This window comes from Xiphophorus maculatus, chromosome 1, assembly GCF_002775205.1.
Source record: "Xiphophorus maculatus strain JP 163 A chromosome 1, X_maculatus-5.0-male, whole genome shotgun sequence".
In the NCBI taxonomy this organism is placed as follows: Eukaryota; Metazoa; Chordata; class Actinopteri; order Cyprinodontiformes; family Poeciliidae; genus Xiphophorus; species Xiphophorus maculatus.
Genome location: NC_036443.1, coordinates 23,744,764 through 23,770,290, shown reverse-complemented (window position 1 = coordinate 23,770,290; position 25,527 = coordinate 23,744,764). Strand labels below are relative to the sequence as shown.

Here is a 25,527-nt window from a genome sequence, read left to right as displayed (position 1 = left end):
GCTCAAGTTCAGTTAATTTAAATGGGTATTGTGTAGAATCTTAAGTTTCCAAGTTTTGTTGCATATTCTGAGTGTGATATAGGTATGGACTAAGCCCTTTTAATACTTAATATGCTTTGATCTTAATTATTTCTTTGTAGCTCTGCTTGAACGTATAAGATAACTTTCCTGCAGGAAATGTAAACATCTGGTCTCATCTGACCAGCACATCTTTTTGTTCACGTGTGGATGTCTTACAGTTTTATTTTAAAAATTAAATTTTTTCTTGTGTGAAACCTACAGAAGCGAGACAGTTGCACCTAAAACTGCTTTATTCTTTAATACAACCTAATCATTGACTTGACCGATCTTTATAATTAGGTGACTTCAGCAAGCATTTGATTTAACTGGATTTTACTTAGAGGCAACAGTGAACACAAATGCATTTAATATTTTTTCATATTTTTATTTGCAAACATATTTTAGGCAGGATGTATTAGTTTCATTCCCCTTCACAACAAGGCGCAGTTTTGTTTTGGCTGAAAACCTTTATTGAAATTTGTAAAGCGACAAAATGAGCTAAAGTTCGAGGAGTATGAATACTTTTTAAAGCACTGAAGCTGAAAAGAATTAGTCTACACAAAACAAAATGACATTTAGATACACCATCTTTAAACACGATAAATAGTTGGAGCCATGCTAATCCGAAGTGAACCACATAGATAAAAGAAGGCTATCCTAAAAGCAGTTGTAGGCGAAATTGTAATTCTTGAGAGCAACTCCAGTCCTGCATTCCAGCCCGACCAAACATCGAGCCGACTCTGTTTGATCCTGAGAGGGATATAGGCCTAAAGCCTTTCCTGTGTGAGATGTCCTCCTTTAAAAAGATTCTAATCTCGGCCCAAGCGTCTGGCAAAATAGAGGTTGTTGTGCTGGAGCGCCAAACAGACAGTTGGCTTCAGACCTGAGGGGAATGCTGTGAAGGTTCGTTTGTATGTGTCTCACCTGAGAGGCATGATGACATCAACGGCTGAAAGAGCAGTTACAACCAACAAGGTAAATACAGAGTCTCTGAACAATTTCTGTTTGCTATGGCGACTTACTTACTATAAGCCGTGCTACCACCTTGTCATCGACAGATGAGAGATCACGGAAATGTCCCTGATAATTGCAACGGGACTAAAAAAAGATGCTTCAAACAAAGCAGTTCTGTTTTGTTTCCTTCAGTGGTAGCTCTTTTGTGTTATCAACAACTGTCAGGTAATTCTGTCCTTCTGATAATTCGAAGGCTTCCAGCATATCCCTACCTTGCATGCTTCTCATGACTCACTGACGAGATGCCATTCAACCTCTCCCCTGAATTTTGATTCAATTGGTTTATTTAATTTTCCAGTAAATGCTGAAAATGTATTCCTGAGCACCTCCTTCAAATCAAACCACACAGGGGAGTCATGAGGTGGGTGGAAATGAATAGCTCTGTTTCAGCTTTACTTCAGGTCACCAATAACACCACAACCCCAGACTCAGTCACCTTCAAAAAGTACTGTGCAAGTGTTATAAAAAACAGAACTACTCCAGAATTGAACATGAAGCGACTGCAGTGAAAAGTGGACAGCGGTACAGAGACAATAAATGTTTTATGAATATTCCTTCATACAACTTTTAAGCAGTTTTTCTCTCAAGTCAGGAATTCTTTATTGGAGGTTCACCAGTGCTATAAATGAGCTCCAACTAAAAATAATCCAGCAACACTGAAAATTAAGGATGTCCTGATCCAATCCCAAACTATTTTTAATTGATAGGTATCAGAGTTCCTGACTAAACTCAACTTCTGTTCCCTGTTGTTTGTAATTTAACCTTGACTAACTATAGTTAGTCAGCATGTAATGCAGAAATACAACAAATCACAGTTTGTTTTGTGTGAACAGTTTCTGAAACAGTAGTTTAAATGATGGATGATTAATTTGTCTTTATCTAACAAAGGATGTTTTAAGCGTAAACTTGCTAGCCAATCACCCTTCTCTGTAGACGAGTCAGTTTCTGATGAACTCTGAATATGCCGATCCAGAACTGTAATTTTCCTTTCAGGGGGTTATTCTTATGTGGATTTGGACGTTTGCTTGGAGTAACTGTGATGCTAAAAAATAAAATCAATCTTTATCTTCTGCTTTCTAGCATACACATCCAGGTTTGGGTTAAAATACCTTTGGCGCAAAATAAAGATGTTTGGAACCTCCTCACACACCAACAAATCCTTGCACATGATCTGTAAGACTGAAGCCAGAACTGGATATTTTCTTTGGAAGAAAATGCTTCTCAGAAACTCACTCCTTGGCCAAAACATAAAAAGAATACAGGGGACTGTTGCCACATGCAGAACACAATGAGTCCTTTTTGGAAATCGGTGTAGTTCTTTCAGCATTTCTGTCCTCTCAGACCAGTTTCATGTAATTTCAATATTTTTTTTTTACACTAGTTTCCTTTTATTTTCTCCAGACACTGATCACTCTAACTGTGCTATCATTTAGAAATATTTTCTGTGAACATTTTATATTCTCTTCTTCTGGCTGTTTTCTGAACTGGGGATTTAACTAAATGATGTAAACGTGTAGAAGTCTGAAAAATCCAACTGGGATAGTTCAACTTTATTTCAAGTAAATCACGTTCAACAAAATTCATGGTAGAACTAAACCCAATGTCTACTATGTGTTTAGTACACAAAGGTGTGCACTGATTTGCAGATGTAAAAAGTCTTGGTTATGTCTCGGACATGTCGGATTAGGGACTTTTATTCTCAAGAACTGCAACTGCAACATCCCTTACCTAACTCACAATTAGAACCTTGGAAGTTTTTTTTTCTTAATTTCAACTTTAGACCCTGTGTCTGTATGAGAAGAGCAGAGCAGAACAATGAGCAAACAAGAGAAGAAACATTTCTGAGTGCAAATATATCCGTTTTTTTGTTTGTGAAACACAGCCAGACAAACCACTAAAAATGTTGCTCACTTGGAGTTGTCGTCTTCGCTCACTCTGCCTGCACGCAGATTTTACTTAAATGTTTGCAGCAACAACTATTATTATGATGACATGCTCTTTGAAATTGTATCTCTTTCGTCTCATCTCCCTCAAAGTTTTGGTTTTGTCTCAGTCTTGCTCATGGTCTTAACTTGATATAAGTTCAGGTGGTCTTGACTGCAACACTAGTGTGCACATTGATTTAACCAAGTTATTGTAGCTTTTCTCTTCGGATTTCTTTATGAAAAAAATGCTCATTGGACAAAAATCAACAACTGAACCAGCTGGGTTACTTTAAAAAGATAATTTTCATCAGTTGCGATTTTAGACTGACCTTGACCTAATTGTATAACAACCATGATCAAATTGAATTGAATTTGAATCTATGTGATTGATTTGATTTGAGCTGATCACAGATTTCTGGATTTTAGTAGAAATTGTCTTGTAAAGTTTGAGATGACAGTGAGTTGGACCTACATAAACTGAATTAAACTCAACTTAATCTTTACAAACAAGTAAATTCTAAAACCATGTACTTGACTTTAGCAACAGATAAAGAATGCTTACACAAATGAATCAATCATCAAGATAGCTCCTGCTTAACCTCAATCAATGGATTAATAGATACATCAAAGCAGATTTAAATATTTCACACTGTTATTTAACTTGTGGGCTTCCGACACACTTAATAAAAACTGTTCCAGTAAAATATATATTTTTTTTTTGTAAAAACACATAATAGTAAGACAAAAGAGGAATAATTATGATATATAACATACAATAATGCACTCGACTCAGGTTTCTCAAATATCAAAAGGGGGAAATTAGTGCATTAAGCCTGCTGAGCTAGTGCCAGAAATATGCACAAAATTGATGAGGTGTCACTTTCAGTAAGAGTCACACAATTGCACCGACAAGAGCCTCTCTGATCCCTCCCCTCCTGCCTGTCTGCCACCACCGAGGCACAAACACTCGGATCTGCATGGTCTGCACAAAAAAGAAATGTCCTTGGTTTTAGGAAAGGTTACCTCGCTCTCCTCGGCCTTGGCAAACATTATTGGCATGCATAACGTGACACCAAGAAAGCCACCTATTTCGGTCATTTTTACTGCGTTCCCTCATCAGCAGGCCAAACGTCCACAGAACAATCTGCAGCCCAGCGACCAAAACAGAGAGATGATTTTATTTGGTAGCAGACGACAGTCCGTGCTAACAACTGTGGCCGACAGCCTTCCACAGCAAATGCTTAGACTTACATTTTGAGATCAATTTCAAAACCATGTTAATTAATTTAGACTGCTGGCAGCACAATGCAGGTCAAACAGGGCAAACAAGTTACAACATCAGCCAATTAGAAACACACAAGCGTTTTACATTTTCTTCATAACTAGGGCAGGTCTAGTGTGAGCCCAGACATGACAGATGGAAACTTACAGAGGATGGAGACTGCGAGTGATGTAAATTATACGGAGCTGGGCAAACTCCCTTCTGTGGTAATGAGGACTTTAATTTTGTTTTTTTTTACAACAGAAAAGTTCATGTTTTAAGTTATTTTGTAAATATAAGCACAACAGAAAATCAATGTGAAAAAAAATACTTGCTCACTGTAACTGACAGGCCATCTTTTTGAATATCCTGTTTCACAACACAACCCTATCTGGTGCCTTATTATCTGGTTGTTTTTCAGTCAATTAACTTTCATCACCGCAGATGACTGTATTTATATGGCTGCAATTTGTTAATCCCCAAAGCACGGATGGTTGATTTTTGCGCATCGGCCTTAAGATTTGTCATCGAGTGTATTTAGGTCTAATTACTACCAGTTTTTCTCTGAAAAGAAGAACAAGATTTTCATCCATCAATAGTGAAAATGAAAGCAATAAATTCATCAACCTATCCCCAGAGAAGGAGAGCAGGCTGACAAATGAGTTCTGAGGCAAATGAAGCAACACAAGTCCCTGTTTGGGAATTACAGTATAACATGTTTAAGACTTATGTCTACTTTCTTCTAGACTCCAAGTGAATAATTCATCATAAAAACTGTTAGAAACTATTCCCTATGTCTTAACATATTTTACTTTGTATGCCAAGCATACACAGCACTGTTAAAATCGCAGTTTCTTGTGATGTAGCGAAAAATAAGGCTAAGCTAAATCCTTTCTAAACCTTTTTGCACATGTGACATTTATCTTTTAACTGAAAAGCGAACAAATCTGTTAGAATGAAAAAGAGGTTGCATAAAAATGCACACGTTTGAACTAATACTCTATTAAAGTACCTTTTGATTTAATTTCATCATTCAGTCTTACTTGTTAGGAGTAAAGTCAACATGCCATATTTTGACTTGAAAGTCTCAGATTGTGAGGATATTTTTTGTCCAAAGCCCTCTTCAGCTGATCCTCCAGATTTAGTTCTGGACACAATTTTTATTAACACCAGTTTATATTGCCAGTTTAATTCCAGATCCCATAGTCACACCAAAAGTTTTGAAATTATCTCAATTTTTAAAATAACAAATATGACAATCTAAAAGGGATATGTAGATTTCAGAGAGTTATTCAATGTCATTTTTTAACTCAGCGCTGCTGATTCAAGCTTTTTTTCTATTATAACAAATATTCTCCACTTTATTACACAGAATAGTTTTGATTTTAAAAAGAAATAAAAATATCTGAAGACTATCCTCATTTATGAATAAAAGCATTTGTGCCTAAACTTGCTACAAAAAGCATAAAAGTGCATGACGTTAGTTGACATGTTCCTAGATTGTAAATGATTGTTAAATTGTCTCAATCTTAATTAACCATGTAATTTTTTACAAGACACAAATTTTTCTGTGTAAAATGCTGTATTGTTTCTTGTTATTCTGTTCATGTTAAATAAAATTAGTTTGAACTGTCTTCAGTTAAATTAACAGAAAGGGTTAATTAACTTTCACCCGACAAAAGATAAGCATTTTGATCAGTATTTTATACCAAATGGTGCTTCCTTAAAGAACAAGATCCTGAAGAGTGAATTATAAAATCCAAATACAAATGTCTGACAAATATCTGGATATAAGCAAAGTATAGAGGAAATGTTTAGTGATTTTTTGCATTTTGTTACAATCTACCTCACATTTACAAGTGAAACCAATCACACTCTTGCAATGGATTTTTTTTCTTTAAAGTTGTGATTTCATATAAAACAAATTTTTAAACATCATATCACTTCAGATGTTTGTCAAAGTAATTAATTGGTTTCTTAAGATCAATTTTAATAGCAGCAAATGATATAGTCAACTTTAAAATTAAAATGCTGAAAATAGCAACCCATAAACAGAAACAAAAGTTTAATAAAATCACAAACTTACTCATCTCATACTTTCACATGAAGCTGATGTGAGCAGCTTGTCTCCACTGTTTAAGGCCACTACAATAGATTGTGTGACTTTGTTCTGAAGAGAGTTGACATGACTTACAAATCTGTTTAAAAATGGTCTCTGAGAGCAGCGTGTCTGCTGGAAGGATATCTCTGCGCAGAGATGGATTTAGTGGAAGCAGGACTGATAAGCAGCGGCGTCCTTACCTCATTAGTGTTCCACCGGTGCCTCTCCTTCGGCAGCGACGTGCATTTTGGTAGACATTCAAGCAGCTTCTTGGGCAGGTATATTTTCAAATGTCCATGTTCATCTACAACGAGAGCGAAACAGAAAAGAATATTAAGCAACGGCTTCATATCTTATTGACTCACTTGTCTTCCCTCTTTATCAGTCTATCAGTCTCTCGGCTTTAAAACGCTGACTATAAAATAACTATCCCCAGCTGAATTAGGAAATTAATTTAAGAACAGCATAATGCATACATTTTAGTTTGTGGTCGGCTAAATTATTTTACTGTGTAATGCAATCTGTCAGGGGAGTTTACCAGGAATTTTTCACTGTCAACTTGGAAAGGCTGTGTCTATTCATTATTTAGACACAATAAACACCCTTGAGTGATTTTATGGTGTATGGAGAGTTAGTATTGGAGGATGTGTGCTGCCCTAAAGAATGTGGGGTATTATTCATGGAAATAAATGCAATTACCAGGGCAATTGCTTAAATCATAATGTATGTATTTCAAGCTACAATTTACAAGAATTATCAAACTAAGATTTACAGACAAACCTTTGACGTAAAGAAATCAAGTGTATATTTCTTATCATTGCTCTCTTTTGCAAAATATGCTAAATATCTTATAGTAATATTGAATAAATTTGAAAATTATTCAAGTTTATTTCAGTAACTTAGTTCACTATTATAGAAATTATTTCCACAAACAGATGTTTCCAAACCTTTCTGTTAAAAATTATAATTTTCTGCTTATTTGGTAATGAAAACACAACATTTAAGATTAAAACAATCCTTATTTACTTTGTTTGTGATGTAGTTAACTTAAAATGTATTTTTAAATGTTATGGTTCCCAGATAATATGCTCTAGTTTTCAAAAGTATTTATACCCCTTGATTTTTTTTTTTGTATGCTGTATATTTTGTTATATTATTGAGGTTCAAGATCAATCCTGTGTAGTGCATAATAGTGAAGTGGAAAGATACAGGATGCATGGTTTTTCAATATTTCTTTTTACCAACTAATACCTGCAAAGAGTGTTCTGCATCTAAATGAGTCAATACTTTGCAACAATAGTTTTAGCTCAATCCGACTGAATGTAAAATATCAATGACCAGTAATTCTCAAAACTTTCCATAGATTCAGACTTGTTTCACAATAATGACAATCTTACTAGCTTGCTTGAGTTTTGAGCTTATGCGCACATTCGGCCCAAAACATATTTATCTTTGCTATAGAGCAGTGGTTCTCAAACTTTTTTCAGTGATGTACCCCCTTAAAAATATATTTTTAGTCAAGTACCCCCTGACACGGGCAAAACATTTTTGGAATTAAAAAGGGGTACAGTGCTGTAAAATCACTGTCTGATTTATTAAAGCCAAACAACTTATATCAGTGAACCTGACAAATACATCCATATTGCAAGCATTGCATGGTTAAACAAAAAAGAAAACAGAAGACGGTGACTACCAGGAAGGTATAAAACCAGTCAAACCGTTTTATTTTAAAGGATATTGAAACTAAATACTGAATATAAAATTCAGTGCATGAACACACATTTATATTTTATCGAACTTTTCACAAAATAATTTTTCCCAAGACTTATTATGAGGAGCCTACTGATTTTTTAAAGATATTTTGAAAAGCTTCACGTACCCCCTGCAGTACCTCCACATACCCCCATTTGAGAACCACTGCTCTAGGGTGTCCCTACGCTCTTTCAGGTCTCATACTGATGTTTCCAGTTTTGTTAGAGCCAAATTATAGACAGCGTTTCACCAGGAGACCTAGAGTGAGGAGCCCCGCCCCTTTCCCCCTTGCGCCTCAGACAGAGTTTGGGGAAAAAGATGGCGGTCGTTCTTCGTTCGCTAAAGCTGTTCTTGTTTACAGGTTAGTAGTGTGAAGCTGGTGGAAACTATCCCCGCTAAAATGTAAATTTACAAGTTCATTCGGTGCTGATTTCGTAATTACTTGCTAGACGTGTTTAGACGTACGAGGGAAAAAGAGTGATTTTGTTTCATAATTACGGTTTGTAGCTATAACGGTCGTAAAACAGCCGTTATAGAAGTTTGCTACATGTATCTAAACTTCGATACACTCTCCGACCCAACCTTATTAAGATTTCGGTGGTATCCTGACGGGTTGTGTTATCTTTTGATAGGAAGTGTTAAAGTTACTCTGTTACATGTACCGGAAATCAGTTCTCATCAGTTTCAAACATTTATTATAGACGTTACCACTTTTCCCCTATTACCCTGTTATTGATTCTACTGTACTAGCTTAAGCTAGATCTAGTCCTCTAAATATGCCCATATTAAATTATAGAACTAATAATATGATTACATTTTTCAGAGTTATTACAATTCAAAGAAATTAGTAGCCTTACAATTTCACTGAACTTGAGGAATAGTTTTCTTTTTATGTAAATCTGTAAGATTTAAATCGATTGTTGAATTGTTTTGATTTGGCCCATGGATGCTGTCACAGCTGGTGGGGGCTGATGCTGTTTATTGAAGTAGATGGAATATGGTTGTTTTGGAGCAACAGAAGGACACATGGACATGAATGCACAAAGGAATGTTCAATGTATGATTGCATGATTTCATGATTTTGACAATTTGTAATAAAACAGACAGAGTTTGGGGAAGAAAACGGCGGTTGTTCTTCGTTCGCTAAAGCTGTTCTTGTTTACAGGCTTCCCACTCGGAAGAAAGGAGAAGAAGAGACAAAACAAAACAAACATCAATTGTTACAACTGTTTCAATACAGCTGAGACATGTAACATAGGTATTAAAAACATTTTTTCTGAGGTAACAGCCTGCGATGTCATCGATGACATCACGTCCGTCCCTGACTGTCACTGATGACATCAGACCGACAAAACGAACGTGATGTCATCGATGACATCGCAGGCTGTTCCTTCAGAAGTGCTTGAATAAGACGACCACGTGGTAATGTGAAGGCCTGTGAAGGCCCTCGCACCGAACGTGGACGCGAGGGCCTGTGAAGGCCTGGGATCCTTCAAGGACCTGGCCTGTGAAGGCCCTCGCACCGAACGTGGACGCGAGGGCCTGTGAAGGCCAGGGATCCTTCATGGACCTGGCCTGTGAAGGCCCTCGCACCGAACGTGGACGCGAGGGCCTGTGAAGGCCAGGGATCCTTCATGGACCTGGCCTGTGAAGGCCCTCGCACCGAACGTGGACGCGAGGGCCTGTGAAGGCCAGGGATCCTTGAATGACCTGACCTGTGAAGGCCCTCGCACCGAACGTGGACGCGAGGGCCTGTGAAGGCTAGGGATCCTTGAATGACCTGACCTGTGAAGGCCCTCGCACCGCCACGTGGACGCGAGGGGACTGTGAAGGCCAGGGATCCTTCATGGACCTGGCCTGTGAAGGCCCTTGCACCGCCACGTGGACGCGAGGGCCTGTGAAGGCCAGGGATCCTTCAAGGACCTGGCCTGTGAAGGCCCTCGCACCGCCACCTGGATGCGAAGGCATGTGAAGGCCCTGGCCTGTGAAAGCCCTCGCACCAGCACCTGTATGCGAGGGCCTGTGAAGTCGTGTAAAAGTAGTAGAAAAAGTTGAGTACCTTTCTACCGTTTCTACTCTCTGCTCCTTCCATGCGTTGCTCTAGAGCAGTGGTTCTCAAACTTTTTTCAGTGATGTACCCCCTTAAAAATATATTTTTAGTCAAGTACCCCCTGACACGGGCAAAACATTTTTGGAATTAAAAAGGGGTACAGTGCTGTAAAATCACTGTCTGATTTATTAAAGCCAAACAACTTATATCAGTGAACCTGACAAATACATCCATATTGCAAACATTGCATGGTTAAACAAAAAAGAAAACAGAAGACGGTGACCACCAGGAAGGTATAAAACCAGTCAAACCGTTTTATTTTAAAGGATATTGAAACTAAATACTGAATATAAAATTCAGTGCATGAACACACATTTATATTTTATCGAACTTTTCACAAAATAATTTTTCCCAAGACTTATTATGAGGAGCCTACTGATTTTTTAAAGATATTTTGAAAAGCTTCATGTACCCCCTGCAGTACCTCCACGTACCCCCAGGGGTACACGTACCCCCATTTCAGAACCACTGCTATAGAGAACATGTCTCCTTTCTTAACAGTCACTTCCAAATAACTGAACTTTACAGGCTTCTGGAAATTATAACTAAGGATTCAAACTTGCCTGAGAGATTTTAAATTTTTGGATTTTGTTACAAAGCAGTACATGTGAGTTGATGTCTTAAACACATCCACAGAGGTGCATCTATTTACATAATAAAGATTGTTGATTAAACTATAATATATAATCATCTGGGCTTTCCCAAGTTTCTTATAAGCATTGTAACTGTAGCTCTATGTCATGTTGTAGGTGTGTATTTGGACCCAAATGCAGTGAGCCAGAGGTAGCTTGTAGGTGAAGGATGTTAAATAAAAATGATGAACAAAAAAAAAACTTACAAAAATCAGGAAGCCAGAGCAGAACAAAAACCATAAATCCAAGGATTTATGGCAGCAGGGAACAAACAGAGAAAATAACAATGTATAACAGGATTAGAGAGGAGGAACTAGCCAGCAGTATGAGCAGAAGAAGGGTTTAAATACTGTGAGGGTGAATACTGGAACAAAAGACCGGGGCTGATGAGCTAACAGGCGCAGGTGTGACAAGAGAGAGAGAAAAAATGGCACAGTGGGCGAGGGAGAGTACACAAGTGACTAGGAAATGAATATAACACTAAAGTATAACTAGACCAGGGGTCTCAAACTCCAGTCCTCGAGGGCCGCTGTCCTACAGTTTTTAGATGTGCCACAGATACAAAACGCTGGAATAAAATGGCTTAATTACCTCCTGCTTGTGTAGATCAGTTCTCCCAGCCTTGCTAATGACCTAATTATTCTATTCAGGTGTGGTGCAGCAGAGGCACATCTAAAAGTTGCAGGACTACGGCCCTCGAGGACTGGAGTTTGAGACCCCTGATAGACCAAAGAAACAATTAAACTAGAGTAACAAGTAATAACTGGAGACAAGAAATAAACATAACTAAAAACACTAAGAAAGACTGAACTAAGGTAAAACAGAAACAAGACTGAGAGATTTAAAGAAAGAGACTGAAGTACACAGAATAATCAAACCTCAAAAACAACTCAAAACAACTCAGCGCATAACAGTCTATTTTTCTGAAAACCAAAAACAGATTTTTGTCTAGGATTCCCCTACATTTATTTATTTCACCCTGTTCCTACTGCAGAGAAGTACATTCACAGCTCGATTCTGATCCCATCTTGTTTTATCCATGGACAGGTGTGGTGAGGGCGATGTGAAAGTATTAGTTTTCTTCCACACATTGCATTTTTCATGCAAGCCAAAAGGTTTAATTTTATGCTCGTGTGACATGTTTGCTGTTTGAAAGAGACTTTTTATGGCTTTCCTCTTGTTATTCTTCCATCAAGGCCAGATTTGTTGAGCACACCACTACTGTAGTAGCTGTCATGTTAATTTCCTCCTAAACTGTGGGTCTCTACCTCTTCGCTTCTGTGATTAATAGGATATCAAAGGATATGGATACTTTTGCAAGGATCACTTAATTCAATTTGCTACTTAGTGAAATAAAATATCAATGCTGTAAGTAAATTTATGATCACTGTTAAATAAATTCAAATACTATCTTGAAAAGTAAGGCAGTAAAGTCTGAGCAGATGATCACATCAGGCTGTTTCACTGAGAAAGTATTTTAGCGTCAAAAAAAGAACAAATACAGGTTGATATGAACTGTATACCTGAAAGATGAATTTATATTATTCATCTGGCTGCCAACTTCCCATTTTTATAGGAGCACAAGATTTATAATGATTAAAAGCAGTGTAACAATGCATTTTTATGTGAGACTATTTAATCCATGTGAAAATGAATCTATTTTTCAGCTGTAATGTCTGCATGCCAAACTGAATATAAATACATTTGCTCAGTATAATGCAAATGACTCCATCTGTAATGCAATAAAGCTTAAAAATAAATTTCTACAAGAAAACAAGCAAATACCTGGAATTGAAATGGCTTTTTTGTGATTATATAAGTGTAAAATGGGAGAAAATGAGAAATAAAGTGAGTGAAAAGAAACAGACTAGATGTCAGTGGTAGATATCAATGTTCAGGAAAAGAAAGAAAAAGTTTTCAAAATGTAATCATTGAGATAGAGTCTCTGTGGCTTCCCTGCTGCCTATCACACAAATATAGTACAGTGTCACTGCCCCTGAACATCCATATGGAAAATTCAACCCAGTTGATCCATAGAGACAGAGCTGGCATGAAGCCTCTGGGTGTAACGTGTAAGGTAGAACATCACTATACCCAAAGGAGTGGCGAAGTAGATTTGTAAAATCTGCTACACCAGCCTGTTCCTGTAATACTACATGTAGACTCAGTTTTTTATGAGCTGCACACGCAATCATTGGCTTAGCCCAATTAAGAATCACATCCAGCATCTGCTGTGAGGTACCGGCACAGTGGTTTTATCGTCAAAAGTGGAGAACACGCTGTCACTGAATGACACAAGGTGAAGGAAAGATAGAAAACTATAACTGCCTTAATGTGCAGTCTACTTACAGGAGCTTAAAATGGGATAAAATAAGCAAAGCGAGCCCACACTTAGATTAAAACTTGATGGAATTTCAGCTTTATATTGTACATTAATATTAGCTGAAATTTGATAAACTTGTGACAAACCTAGATATTTTTTTTTCACTTATGGCAACTTCTTTCTGTAGAGAAATTAATAGTTCCCTGAATCACCCTAAGGCCATACAGTGTATGGCACCAACATATTCAGTATGTAAAATATTAATAGATATTAAACTTTTCTCATGTTGTGTCACATTTTAATGGATTTTTATGTTTTAGATTCACGTGAAGTAGTGCATGCTTGTGAAATAGCTGAAAAACTTACAGATGCTTTCAATCTTTTTTTTTTAATAAATGAAAAATATGTGCATATCTATTCAGAAACCCCCAGAGTCCATACTTTGTAGAATTACCTTTAGCTGCAGATATAGCAGTAAGTGTTTTGAGGTATGTCTCTCGCAGCTTGCATATGTAGAGACTCAAGATTATGCCCATTCGTCTTTGTAATTTAACTAAAGCTCAGTCAGATTAGATGGTGGGTGTCTGTGACAGCAGTTTTCCAGTTGCCAAGATTCTCAGTTGGATTTCGGTCTGCACTTTGGCTGGCCTATTTTAACAAGTAACTACTGTCATATCCAAAAAGTAGGTAGCAGGTATTGAACAACCTTTTCATTAAGCCCAGATTTGTGTATTAAAAATGTTTTTTTATTGATCAGTGTCAGATTTCCATTCTCTGTAAAAGGAAAATCATCACAATTAACAGAAATAAAGGCTACAAAACATCAGCCTGTGTGCAATTAATCTACATAAGACGATTTGTTTGGTGATTGAGTTAGTGAAATGACTAAACCTTTCAATAATAATCTAATTACAGAATGTGCCTGAATGGTTTTATTTATTCCACTCCACAGTAGCTCTGGCTGTATGTGGAGGGTTGTTGTCTTGCTAAAAGTTAAACCTCAATCCCCGTCTTAAAAATTCTGGAGCAACTAACAAATGTTCTTCTAGGATCACGTTTAGCTCCATCCATCAACTCTGACCAGATTCCTGGTCTTTCCTGAAGAAAACCGTCCCCTTGTCATGATGATGAACAGTGCTCTGTGAGGTGTTCAGAGATTGGCATAATGTTTTTATAACCTAACCATGACCTAAACTTCTCTACAACTTTATCTCTGATCTGTCGGTTGTGCTTACTGGTCTTTATGATGCTGTTTGCTTGATAATGTAACTCTGAGGCCTTCACTGAACAGCTGGATTTACTTAGATATAAATACACACAGGTGAACTCCATTAATTAGTTGACCTCTGAAGGCAACTGGTTGAATAATAGTGAAAGAGGCAAATACATAAATGCACACTACTGTTTTCAGAAATATAATTTGCAAAAAAGCTTGGAAAACCACAAATCCTCTGCTTCCATTTCACAATTATTTGTATTAGTGTGAAAATTCCAGATTCAACAAATTCTGCAAACATATATGTCTGTGAAAGACATTCTTACTCTTTTAAAACATTTAGAGTAGGAACAAAAAAAACTATTTTAAGAGAGTTGCAAATATTTTCATCAGTGGTTGTAATATTTTTTTTCATTTTTATTTGCACTGGGGTTTTCTTTTTTGGGGGCGGGGGGCTACTACCTTATTTGCAAACGAGTGGCTTTGGAAATTGGTCTCCTCTCCAAAATACTTTGCAGTTGAAACCTCTATGCATAAGTTGGAGCATTAAATCACAGCTGTGTTTTACTTATAAATTCTTTACAGGCAGGATCGCTCAACTCTTTAATACCTAAACTACATACTGCAGCACCATCATGTTATTGTGGCTGGTTTTTAAACATATTGCTGTTATAAATCTCAGTGTCTCAAGCAAATACCACATTTAATTCTTCTTCTCTTCTATATTTGACGTTGCAAAATTTTCAGAGGATTATAACAGAAAAGAAATACCGAAATATATTGTTAAAAAAATTACAAAAAAGTTATCACTTCCTTTGACTGCCTATTTACTTATAGTTTTTTTACATTCTCCTCATTGTCCCTTCTGACAAATCTAGCCTTCTCAAGATTATATGTTTGTAAAATAGAAAATTTTCAGTAATTTATTTCACTCTTTAATCACTGATGAACGAAATAAAGTTTAAAGTTTAACAAAATAAAGTGACCATTTTACTTCACAAGGCAAGAGAAGGTGAGACTACTTTTCAGGTTTGGGAACTAAGAGATTACTGATGTGCATGTTGATTACAGTGTCAAAACTCTCCATCTGTGCCATAAAGGTGTTCTCTACACATCAAACTATTTCCAGGTGTTACTTTTACAGCATATAAAGTATAACGGAAATTCCTTTAGACTCCTCTCCCGTATACTGTGAAAATACGATTTTACGACAGACTCCATATACAGTACAGGCAGTAAACTGCATTTGGTATGAAAAACAAACTGTGGATTCAAAATGCTGACTTTCAGTATTTTGATACTGTGTGCATTGCTCCAGAATAGCGAAGTCAGTCAGCTGACCTCAATCCAACTGAGCATGTGTTTCACTTGCTCTCGACCAGACTCGGGGCAAAAAGCCTTCAAAACAAGAAAGATATGAGCGTGGCTGCAGCACAGGCCTGGCAGAGCATCACCAGAGACCATGCCAAGTATCTGTTGTCGTCTAAGGATCATGAATTACACAATCAAAACAACAGCACAGTCTGCAACCAAATATTTAACATATATCTAATTAATCGCGATGTCTACATTTTAACAATGAATGCTATCTAATCAAATGTAAATGTTGGTGTTCACTGTATCTGCCTCTGATACAGCAGAGTATTCCAAGCTGCTCCGGCATTGTTTTAAATGCAATTGTGTCCTTTTGTTGTTAAGTATGCCACGTGTTTTAGATGTGGCACTTCAGATCAACACTGTTGGCATTCTCTAATCCAGGAGTCCTTGTCTAACTTCAAAAGAAGGAGTTTGTTTGTTTGTTTTTTTTACACGAGCACAGTTCTAACAAAGCTCTCAAAGCTCGCAAGCGGAAACTCAGCGTAGAGGAGGGCTTTCTTTTCACAGCAATGCACGCTCAAAGTTTTTTAAATTCTTTTACATCTATTTATTCACACTAATAATATCTGAGCTTCGATTTCTTCCACTGGGCATTTCCACTTCTGAAGAAGGAACTTCCAAAAAGAATTGCTTATTAATTAAAGATCTGCCCACTGTGGAATGAAAACTACTGCGATGTGTGCATCAGCCGAAAACAACCCCAGGGAGAATACCTTAGAAGCCACATTTGGACTATACTTAATATACAGTAGAGTTCCCAAATCAAATTGTATGATTTGATTAGTGCTTAAAGAACAAATACATGCATAACCATAAGCTAATGGCACACTAAAATAACTCTGCTTCTCTGCGTTTTGCATACAAATCTCCCTTTAAGGTTTAATAAGAAACTGAGATTAAACAGCAGGCTTAATAACTGCCTGTAGCTGGTAGCTGGGGAAAAATACACAGAAAAATACAATTTGGTAGTAACACTAAAGTGCAAGACAGGCTGCTACAAAGGTTTGTTACATGAGAGGATGTGCTGAGCTGAGCTGGCACACTGCAGCCAATTACATTCCAGGTCCTGATGAGCAAGTGAGTTTTGCTCACATACAAAAATCTAAACAGAGAAGGAATCTCCTTTCAGCACAAAGGTTTGCAGCTTTTATGTTACAATCACAGGCTGTGTTTGTGCCAAATAGCGGTCGCCTGCACATGCTGCTCCATAATTTACATCACCCTGGCTGTAAAGATATATTTTTCTCTGCTGATGTTTGGATTATCACTGATCTTGGCTGCTAAGCAAACACTTGGGCTGAATTTAAGGGTATTTGTCATGCTCGCTTGCTCCAGCCCCACCCTAGAGATGAGAGCGAGGGTCATGAGACTGGAAAGGCTGACAAAAACAAATCTTTAATCAATATCTAAACCCTGAACGCAAAACCCTCTCTCTTCTGTCTCTGTCTGGGAGCGCTCTGGGAGTGACAGTTTTTCTTTTTAATCTGTGCCTGCATTGTGGAGAAATTGCAAGCTAATGTTTTGGCTATAGATCACTCAACAAATCGCCAGTGGCGGTGCATATCTAAAGCAACTGTTTGAATGCTAACACTTTCCACAAAGGCTAATATGGCTTGTAGACATGAAGAGCACTGTAACTATGTTTCAACCTGAATCACATCAGAGCTAAGTTACACAGTTTTGCTGCAGATATAGAAACTTTGGATACAGCAATAATCTGTAATTTTGGTATTTCACATAACAGCAATAGCCTTACAAAGGTATGGATATCCCTTTTGTCACAATACAAATACAAAAAATGCATTTCTATTGTGAATGTATGTGACAAATCAACACATATTAATGAAAGAAACAAATAATTTTTTTTTTCACAGATAAAAATCAGTGATTTTGTATTCAGGCTCCAGGGTAACAAATTATCTTCAGATGCCACCTAATTATTAAGTCAACAAGTAATGCATTCTTAGCATAAATCTAGATGTGTGTTGAAATTTCTGGCCTACATATAAAACTTTACATATAGAGGATAAATTAACGGCACATATTCCACTGAACAAACCAAGCCTAAAGGGAAACAGGTCAGATTTGATGGGAAGGTAGCTGCAGCTAAATACAAAACAACGACATATTTATCTAATATTTATTTGTAAATACATATGAAAATCGTGTTGTCCTTTCCTTCTATTTCATGGTTATGTTCTACCTTGTTTTGGTTAATCCCGCAAAATCTCAAGTAAACAAGTTTTTTGTTGCAATATGATAAATGTGGTCAAGTTAAAGAGAAAAATACCTTCACAAGGTGTTGTATTTACAGACAGATAAGAGAAATAAAGAAATATATGTTTTTGTTTTTTTACCGGCAACTCAAGGGGTTGTAAAGAGACTATAAGCAGAGGATAAACATCCATCAATCACTCGAACAGAATAGAAAAAATTTACAATTTGATTTTCTGTCAGTTTATCCCTGCATGTTTAAAGAAGCCAATAAAGACGAATATGAGCACTCTGCCAGCATGATCGCAGTTACCTCAGATAATTGAGTTTACACAGCTAACTGTGGCTTACTTGTTTATAAACATTCGATTCTCATCACTGACCAGTAAGAAGTGCTGAGAAATTCATTTAGGTCTAACACCACTGAAGTCCAGAATCATTAAACTGGATGAGTTTCCCTGCACAAAACGACATCTTAGAGTTTAGTTTAAAGAGCTTTACAGATACATCAGTTTTAATGCCGTGAAGGACCATTATAAAACACCAATATCTTTCAAAGAAACAAATCTGACCACTGTTTTACATGCAGCTGCAGTGTATAAAAAAAATAAGCCATAAAATACTGAAATATAATGGGATATATGAAAATTGGCAATGAAAGAAAGTGGAAAATTAAATGTAGAAAAACTTCTCTACAACAGGCCAGATGTCAAAACAGCAGTGAAAACTCAGAAAATGGGTAAAGAGGCATAAAGCAGTAACAAGTTGTTGGCAGAGGAAACAAAAAGTAGAGATGAACTCAGACAACCAAGGAGATATGGTCAGCTGGTGACATGCTGCATTCTAAAAGCACAAAATCTGAAAGCGAGACATGAAAGAATGAGGAGGAACAAACAGGAGGTACAAACTTGCAGAAGAATTTTCAGGATATTAGTTTTGAGTGCATTCATTTCTGAGGAAATGGTTTTGTTGTCTCTGAATCTGTGATTTGCACATATCCCTGTCAGAAACTATAACAGTACGCAAAAGGCAGGTACCAATTTCTTTCCGACAAATAAATCCAACTAATAAATTAAAAACTGACTTGATTTTTATTAGAAACCAAGTAGAAGACATCTCTTCACTCTTTATAATAATTTTATATGGATTCCAAATAACAAAACAAAAACAATTTCACTCTTTTACCTCTGTAATTTGCGGAACCATTTCTACAAAAGTGCCACGACATGTAGACACTTTTTTGTATCCAAAGAATTTCCATTTTGCTCTTTACTTCTTATTGTTATTCTCGCAAAAATGCTTGCAGTCCTGTGGCACTGTGATGCCATCTTGCTTGCACTGCTCTTTTGAAGTCTGCTCATTGATTTTCAATTATGTTTGAGTCAGGGTATTGTGAGGGCCAAGGCCAAACCCTCAGCTTCCGCTTCTTAAGGAGCTCCATTTTGGACTTTGATATTTGTTTTAGGAGGGTTTCAGTTGCAGAGGCCCTCTTCCTCTCTTCTACACACTTTTAACAGAAATACAATTTTTGTTTAGTTAAATGTGTCAAACATAAAAGTGTCCTCTCTCCAAATTTTGTATAACTGAGCTGTTTGCCTATAGTTTCACAAAGGGGTCACTTAATTTATAGTTTAAATTTTTTGCTTAAATTTTAGGCACAATTCTATTTTGCACAAAATCCTTCTGGTTAAAAGTATTGCTAAAATTGTGAGACCGATCAAGTTTTTCTCTCCGCATGTAAGGCATCTACTCAGTGAAAAGTTCACTGCAATGTCAAGTTCTGCTTATTTTTCTTGAAGGCTTTTTGCAGTTTAATGCGAGCTACAGTTTGCTTCTCTAGCAATCCATCAAGGAGTTTTCTCAAAATGTTCTGTTTTCCTCAGACCTCGGCTTGACCTTCATCATTCCTGTTAACTTACTTTTTCCAATTGAATCGAGAATTACAAACTAACTCTAAAAACATTTGTCTGTTTACTTCTCGTGACTTTCTTTTGTGTCAAGGTTTTAAAACTACACAAAAGAATTGAAGCTATGTCTGAATTTCTTTACTGAACTGTCCAAGGTCCTGATGGCTGCTGATAGGAACATGGAGAAGAGTGAGCAGACTTGGATTTAAAATAGCAATGCATTAGTGTAGGACTGGGAAACCAATTATGTTTATCATTTGGCCCATGGCCTGTTTGATAATACCCTTACATGCAGTGAAATTACTCACCACCCACCAGTGTAAAAGAGAAAAAAAGTCTCTGACAAGTAAACCTTCATGCTGTGATGTTACAAAGCAAACCAAAACAAAGAAAGCAGTTCATGGCCTCTAGAGATATCATCTAGGATGAGTGTTTGACCTGCAATGTACACAACAGCTGCTGGGAAAGATGTGAGGGAAGTTTTTTTCCCACTACTGGATACATGCAATATAGAAATTTCTGAGAATCTCAATGGACATCATCTTTTATTTGTTCTGCAACTAGACAAGAAGCAACATGTGCAGTAGTATTGCAGCTTTTCTTTTTTTGGCCATTGTTTACAGCTGCACTTTTAATGCTTCACCAGTGGGAACACAGGGTACACTGTAGATTTATGTAGCATAATAAGGAGAGACTGTCAAAAAAAGTCAAACTGCTAAAAATAAATAATGAACTAAAAAACATAAAAAAAAACCTCGGCCTATTACTGGAAGTTCAACAAACATGCACACATGGTTAACTGCCTGCAACAAACTGAAAATGACTCTTTATGTGTTCTCAGCCCTCAGTGAGCTCACCCATCCATAAAAATCCCATCTCAAGGAGAGCAGAGGTGAGGTCTCTTTTTCTCCACCTCTCTTTCTCTCTTCCTCTTGTTCTTTTTTCACTCTTCTCCCTCTTGCTTACAAATGCGCGCACAAAAGAGCGCCTTCTTTCTGTATCATAACTACTCCCACAATTACTCAGACGATTACTCAGATCAATGGTTTGCCTGCCTGCATTCTGACTGTCCCCCCCTCCTTGGTAGGCAGAAAAAACCTCCAGGCTGAACACATTAAACAGAGTGTGTGACATGGGGGACAGGATAGTGTAATATCACGCAATAACATGAGAGAAAATAGAAAGACTGGCAAAACATATTGTCAGTCAGAGCTGTCACACATGAGGGGGTAACACAAAAGTATATCAGCAATGTATCTGTTACAGTCTACAACCCTGTTTCATAGATCTGCACAAGCGCTCCCCTGCCATTAAATCTCTAAGACGTTCTCGGTTAAAGAGAGCAAAACAATGTGGTGCTGTGGAGCTCTCCCAGTGGCAGTTATCACTGGTGAAGCACAGAGCCTAACAAGGGGTTGAGGTGATTTCATGCTCTCTATTTAGAAATGACAATACATGAGCACACTTAATTACGCAGTCTCTAGTCTAGATCAACACGGTCTTCCAGCAGTGAAGGGGATGGTGTATTCATTAAGAGTAAAAGGGACTCCTTTCTGCTGAGAAACAATCGGCTTCACAGAGGGGGACAGTTTCAATGTGGGAAACAGACAGAAGGCTAAAAAAGATCAGACGTATTTTCTAAAAAGGAACGAAAAGAAAGTCATCCAAAATAAAGTCAAGACTTTGGCCTATATTTCTGACTGATGTGTTTTGGTTGTGACGAAATAAAGCGACTGTGTGCAGAACTGTGAGTGCAGTCAGGCAGTTCCCTCAGAAGCTGGTTTTTACAAGTCATAAAAATCCTCTGTGATGCTTCTTTTTTTCTCTCTCTCTCTCTCTCTCTCTCTCTCTCTCTCTCTCATCTTTGTTCTTTACTCCCGGTCTGTAGTTTTCACACAGCACAAAATGTAATGACAGGAAGACAAATAATAATTCAATTTCAATATCACAGAATATTAACGTTTAAGAAATGCATGAATATTTTAGTTCTATGCTGTTTAACCTGCCAACATTTTTAATTTGCTCTGTTGCTTCCTCGTCATCAAAGGAAGCTTTGAGAAAAGCAGACAAAAGGCAAAGTCAGAGTCATAATTGATGGCTCAGGGCTCAAGCTTTCTCTCTGAGGGTCTGCTCAGGTCCTGATCCCGTGGCCTCAACCTGAAACAATCACTCTTAGTTAACGACAACACTTCAGCTATTGACAGCATGATCCTGTAAAGCAGACACTTCAATCAACAGAGCAGCCGCAGGAGGTGTTGTGTTGGAGGGGAAGAAAACAAGGGAGGGGGCATGGGGACGGATGAAAATCAAGAAGTAAATAAATGAATTGATGAATGAATAATAGATTGGCCAGCTAGTGGTGACTAGCAGCAGGAATGCAGTATTAATAACTGACTCTTACTGTTCGTCTCTGTGTCATCACTGATACTCTTAGGTGGACCATGGCCAGCATAACACACTGCTGATCTGTACATTCGATCCGGATTACGAACTTTCTTCAGTCCTTTAGGAGGCAAAGAGAAAAGTAGAGAAAAATCGAGGAAAAGTAGTATTCTTCCAGCCTGTGACAACTAAGCACAATCCCCATGCAAAAAGTACACAGAAACAACACAGAATATTTAAATACATACAGACAGAGTGCGTGTGTTAGAATCTTAAATAATAAGTTGGAAAATGGCTTAAAAGAAAGGCATATTTTATTGCAGCTGTATAATAATACTCCAAAAAATTTCTGAAAAATTCAACCTTCTACTTGAGCACATTTATTCAATTTGAGAAAAATCCTATCTGTTATGAAATAGTTCTTTTTTGTTTTTTAACAAAATCAGCAATACCACAATACAATAAATGTAACTATAGCATTTTTTTCACAATGTATCTTTTACTAATTTAAATAATAATCTGAGTTTCTAGGGATTTTGAATTAGTAATTAATAAGAATAGCTCTGGAAGGTAATTTTTTTTACATCTCCAGATCTCACTGTACGAAGAACTGCAGCATCAAGTGACATCATATGGTCACCAAGTCCCCACAAAAACCATAATACTCTTTCTATATGCCAATCAGCTGGTTGAAAGGAATGTGAGGAAAAAGTCTTATGTTTTACCATCACAAATGTAAACATTCGAGATTTTTACAATCTACTGGGACTTTCACTGAAACTCTCTGCATCAGTCAGACGAGGTTACAATTACATTTATCCTCAAAAGATGCTGCAGGTGGTTAAAACAGAAAAACAATCTGTGGGAAAACTCCTCGTTTTTTCCCACATGTTAAGTATGGTAGACGATCTGTGATGCTGTGGGCCTTTTTCATTTCTCAACACCATGGGAACGGTTTTAAAGGCATTATATTGTGAACTTTATTAAATGCCATGTCATATTATATCGCAGCTGAAAATTGGTTATCTGTGGTAATTTTGAAAAGGATAATACTCAAATCAACTCAGAAACAGCTGAACTGAGACAAACCTAACACAGTCCAGAAACCTAAATCGTATGGAAAGGACTCATGAAAATATATAAGGAAGTTTATAGTAATTGACAATATCTCTCTGATTATAAATTCTCATTTCTTCAAAGGTTACATCAGATTATGTGTGGTGCTATTCCCAATAATTGCAGCATCACATTTTGTTAAAAACAATAATTTCTCAAAATTTAATTCTTACCTCCAGCACATCAATTCACTCAAATTAAAGGTTGGATTTTTAAATGTTTTTATTATAATATAATACTAATGCAATAAAATAAAGCATTATTATAAAGCTTTTAACACTTCTTTATCATGGAGGCAAACAATTTCCAGAGAACTGTATTTAACACACAAATCACGTTTTTGTTGCCCTCAGAAATGTTTTATATCCTACAAGGAAATAAATAAGTAGTAAGGGTCAGTGTAGCTGTGACCCTCTTTGATACAGGCAGTAACATTTCTTATTGTTTAAGTGGTAAACTGAATGATTCAATACAATCAATCAGTTGAGACCGTGCAAAGCAGTACGTAAAGGTCTGCTACGTGCAGGAATCAGGAGCGATACGTCTCAGCAACCACAGACACTGCCCGACTAACATCCATCCATACCTCACTGATCCAATTAAAAGGCAGAGCAGAAAACCCAGCACCTGATTCACTGATTCAACACAAGACCAAGGGAAGAAACAGTCTGTCCTACAACACAAGGTTCAAATCTTCATGCCTCTTTTTACAAAACAGCATAGAAATGTTTGTATCATTGCTGCACAAGCATTTTTTGGAAGTTGAGGGCTCACTGTGTGCTTGCTTGATGTTTTGCTGGCGTCTCACATTGCATTCTGATAACATCAAGGAGCGCATTAAACCGCACTGCTTAAAAATAAGAAAATAAGGTCTGTTTTAAATCCCCCACCTTTGTTGACCGTTTTTCCGTTCCTGTATTTGCATTTTTCTTATTTTGAATGAATATGAGCTTACAAATTTTGGTCTAAAATTTTTTTTTAAATCAAACTGTGTGAAGATTCAACTTCAGCGATTAAATAAAATCTTGAGGCTTGCCTTTACAAATCCCCTTGCTTCACATATGACTCTTGTACTGAAATATTTGTATAAAGCGGTGACCCGGCAGATTTTTTAAGACTGCAGGCTGTAGTTTTCTCTAGAGCAGTGTCATTGTGAGGCATATCAAGCCTGTCCTTTCAGTGCCCTCCTAGCCTTGTGCTTTAAGTAACGCACACACTGAGATTTTTAGGTGTGTGAAGGGGAGTAAAAATACCCCCGAGGGCCTTGAGGCTTGAGAGAAATACACCAGGATGTAAACATTACACCACAGAGTAAGTCCAGGTCATGGCCTCTCACTTGTTATGGACCTTTCGTGAGACCTGCCAAACAAGTGTGAGCCATCAGCACTGCCCACAAGCCACAAGGACAAAAGGTTGAAGTAGGGGGTGAATTCCTGATTTCATAGCTGAGAAAAAATGCACAGGTCCTCGTTACACAAAAACTGCGGTGAAACTCATGTCCTGCATTAACGAAGAGCACAAAACGAAGAAAAAAGTGGAAGCAAAGACTTCTGACAGCTCTATATAAAAGCTGTGAAGATCAAGTCTGCATGAGACGACATGGCATTTACATAAAGGTGTGAAGTAATCTCCCTCTTTCTCTATGCTCTCCACCCTCCTCCTCCTTTTTCCACTGACCGGCCTCTCAGGAGCACTGAAAATAACTTGACCGGCTCAGCAATGGGACTTTCAAGCCTCGGTTTTCAGTGAAAAGCTTCTTGCATTGGAGAGGCTACACTACGACTCTCAGATACAGCCTGCATGTTTAGTTCATTTAATGTTAGGAAAAGATTTAAGACTACAACATAGTCAAGTCATTACTATCACAAAACAGATGTCTTCTTTTTTTTTTGTCCAAGCCCCAGACAGAGTCCAAAGATATGAGAGGCTCCTTAGCTCAATAGCACCCCCTGGTGGGACTTCTTTTGGTGGTTGGCACACTGACATCCAAACCAACTAAAACCACAGTGTTTAATCTCTACCTTTTTCTAAGAACGAAAAACAATTTAAAACACTGGCAATTATGCAAGAAAAGAATTTATCTTCAAAGTTGCTGACGCTAAGTTTGACAGAGTTGTTTTTTTAAATAGTCAAACAC

At 37.3% G+C, this 25,527-nt stretch overlaps 1 protein-coding gene across 9 annotated transcripts in view; it reads right to left on the bottom strand.

The window, feature by feature from the left end:
* LOC102236405 (calmodulin-binding transcription activator 1-like) overlaps positions 1-25,527 on the bottom strand; it is a 386,596-nt gene that overhangs the window by 359,105 nt on the left and 1,964 nt on the right. For 8 of the 9 annotated variants that reach the window (XM_023330191.1, XM_023330195.1, XM_023330168.1 and 5 more), the window contains exons 2-3: positions 22,294-22,395; positions 6,562-6,665 (exon numbers count right to left, since the gene is read on the bottom strand). In XM_023330191.1, the coding sequence (XP_023185959.1) occupies positions 6,562-6,665; positions 22,294-22,395 (206 nt within the window). The remainder of the gene's footprint in view (positions 1-6,561; positions 6,666-22,293; positions 22,396-25,527) is intronic. The other variant, XM_023330181.1, reaches the window with a different exon arrangement.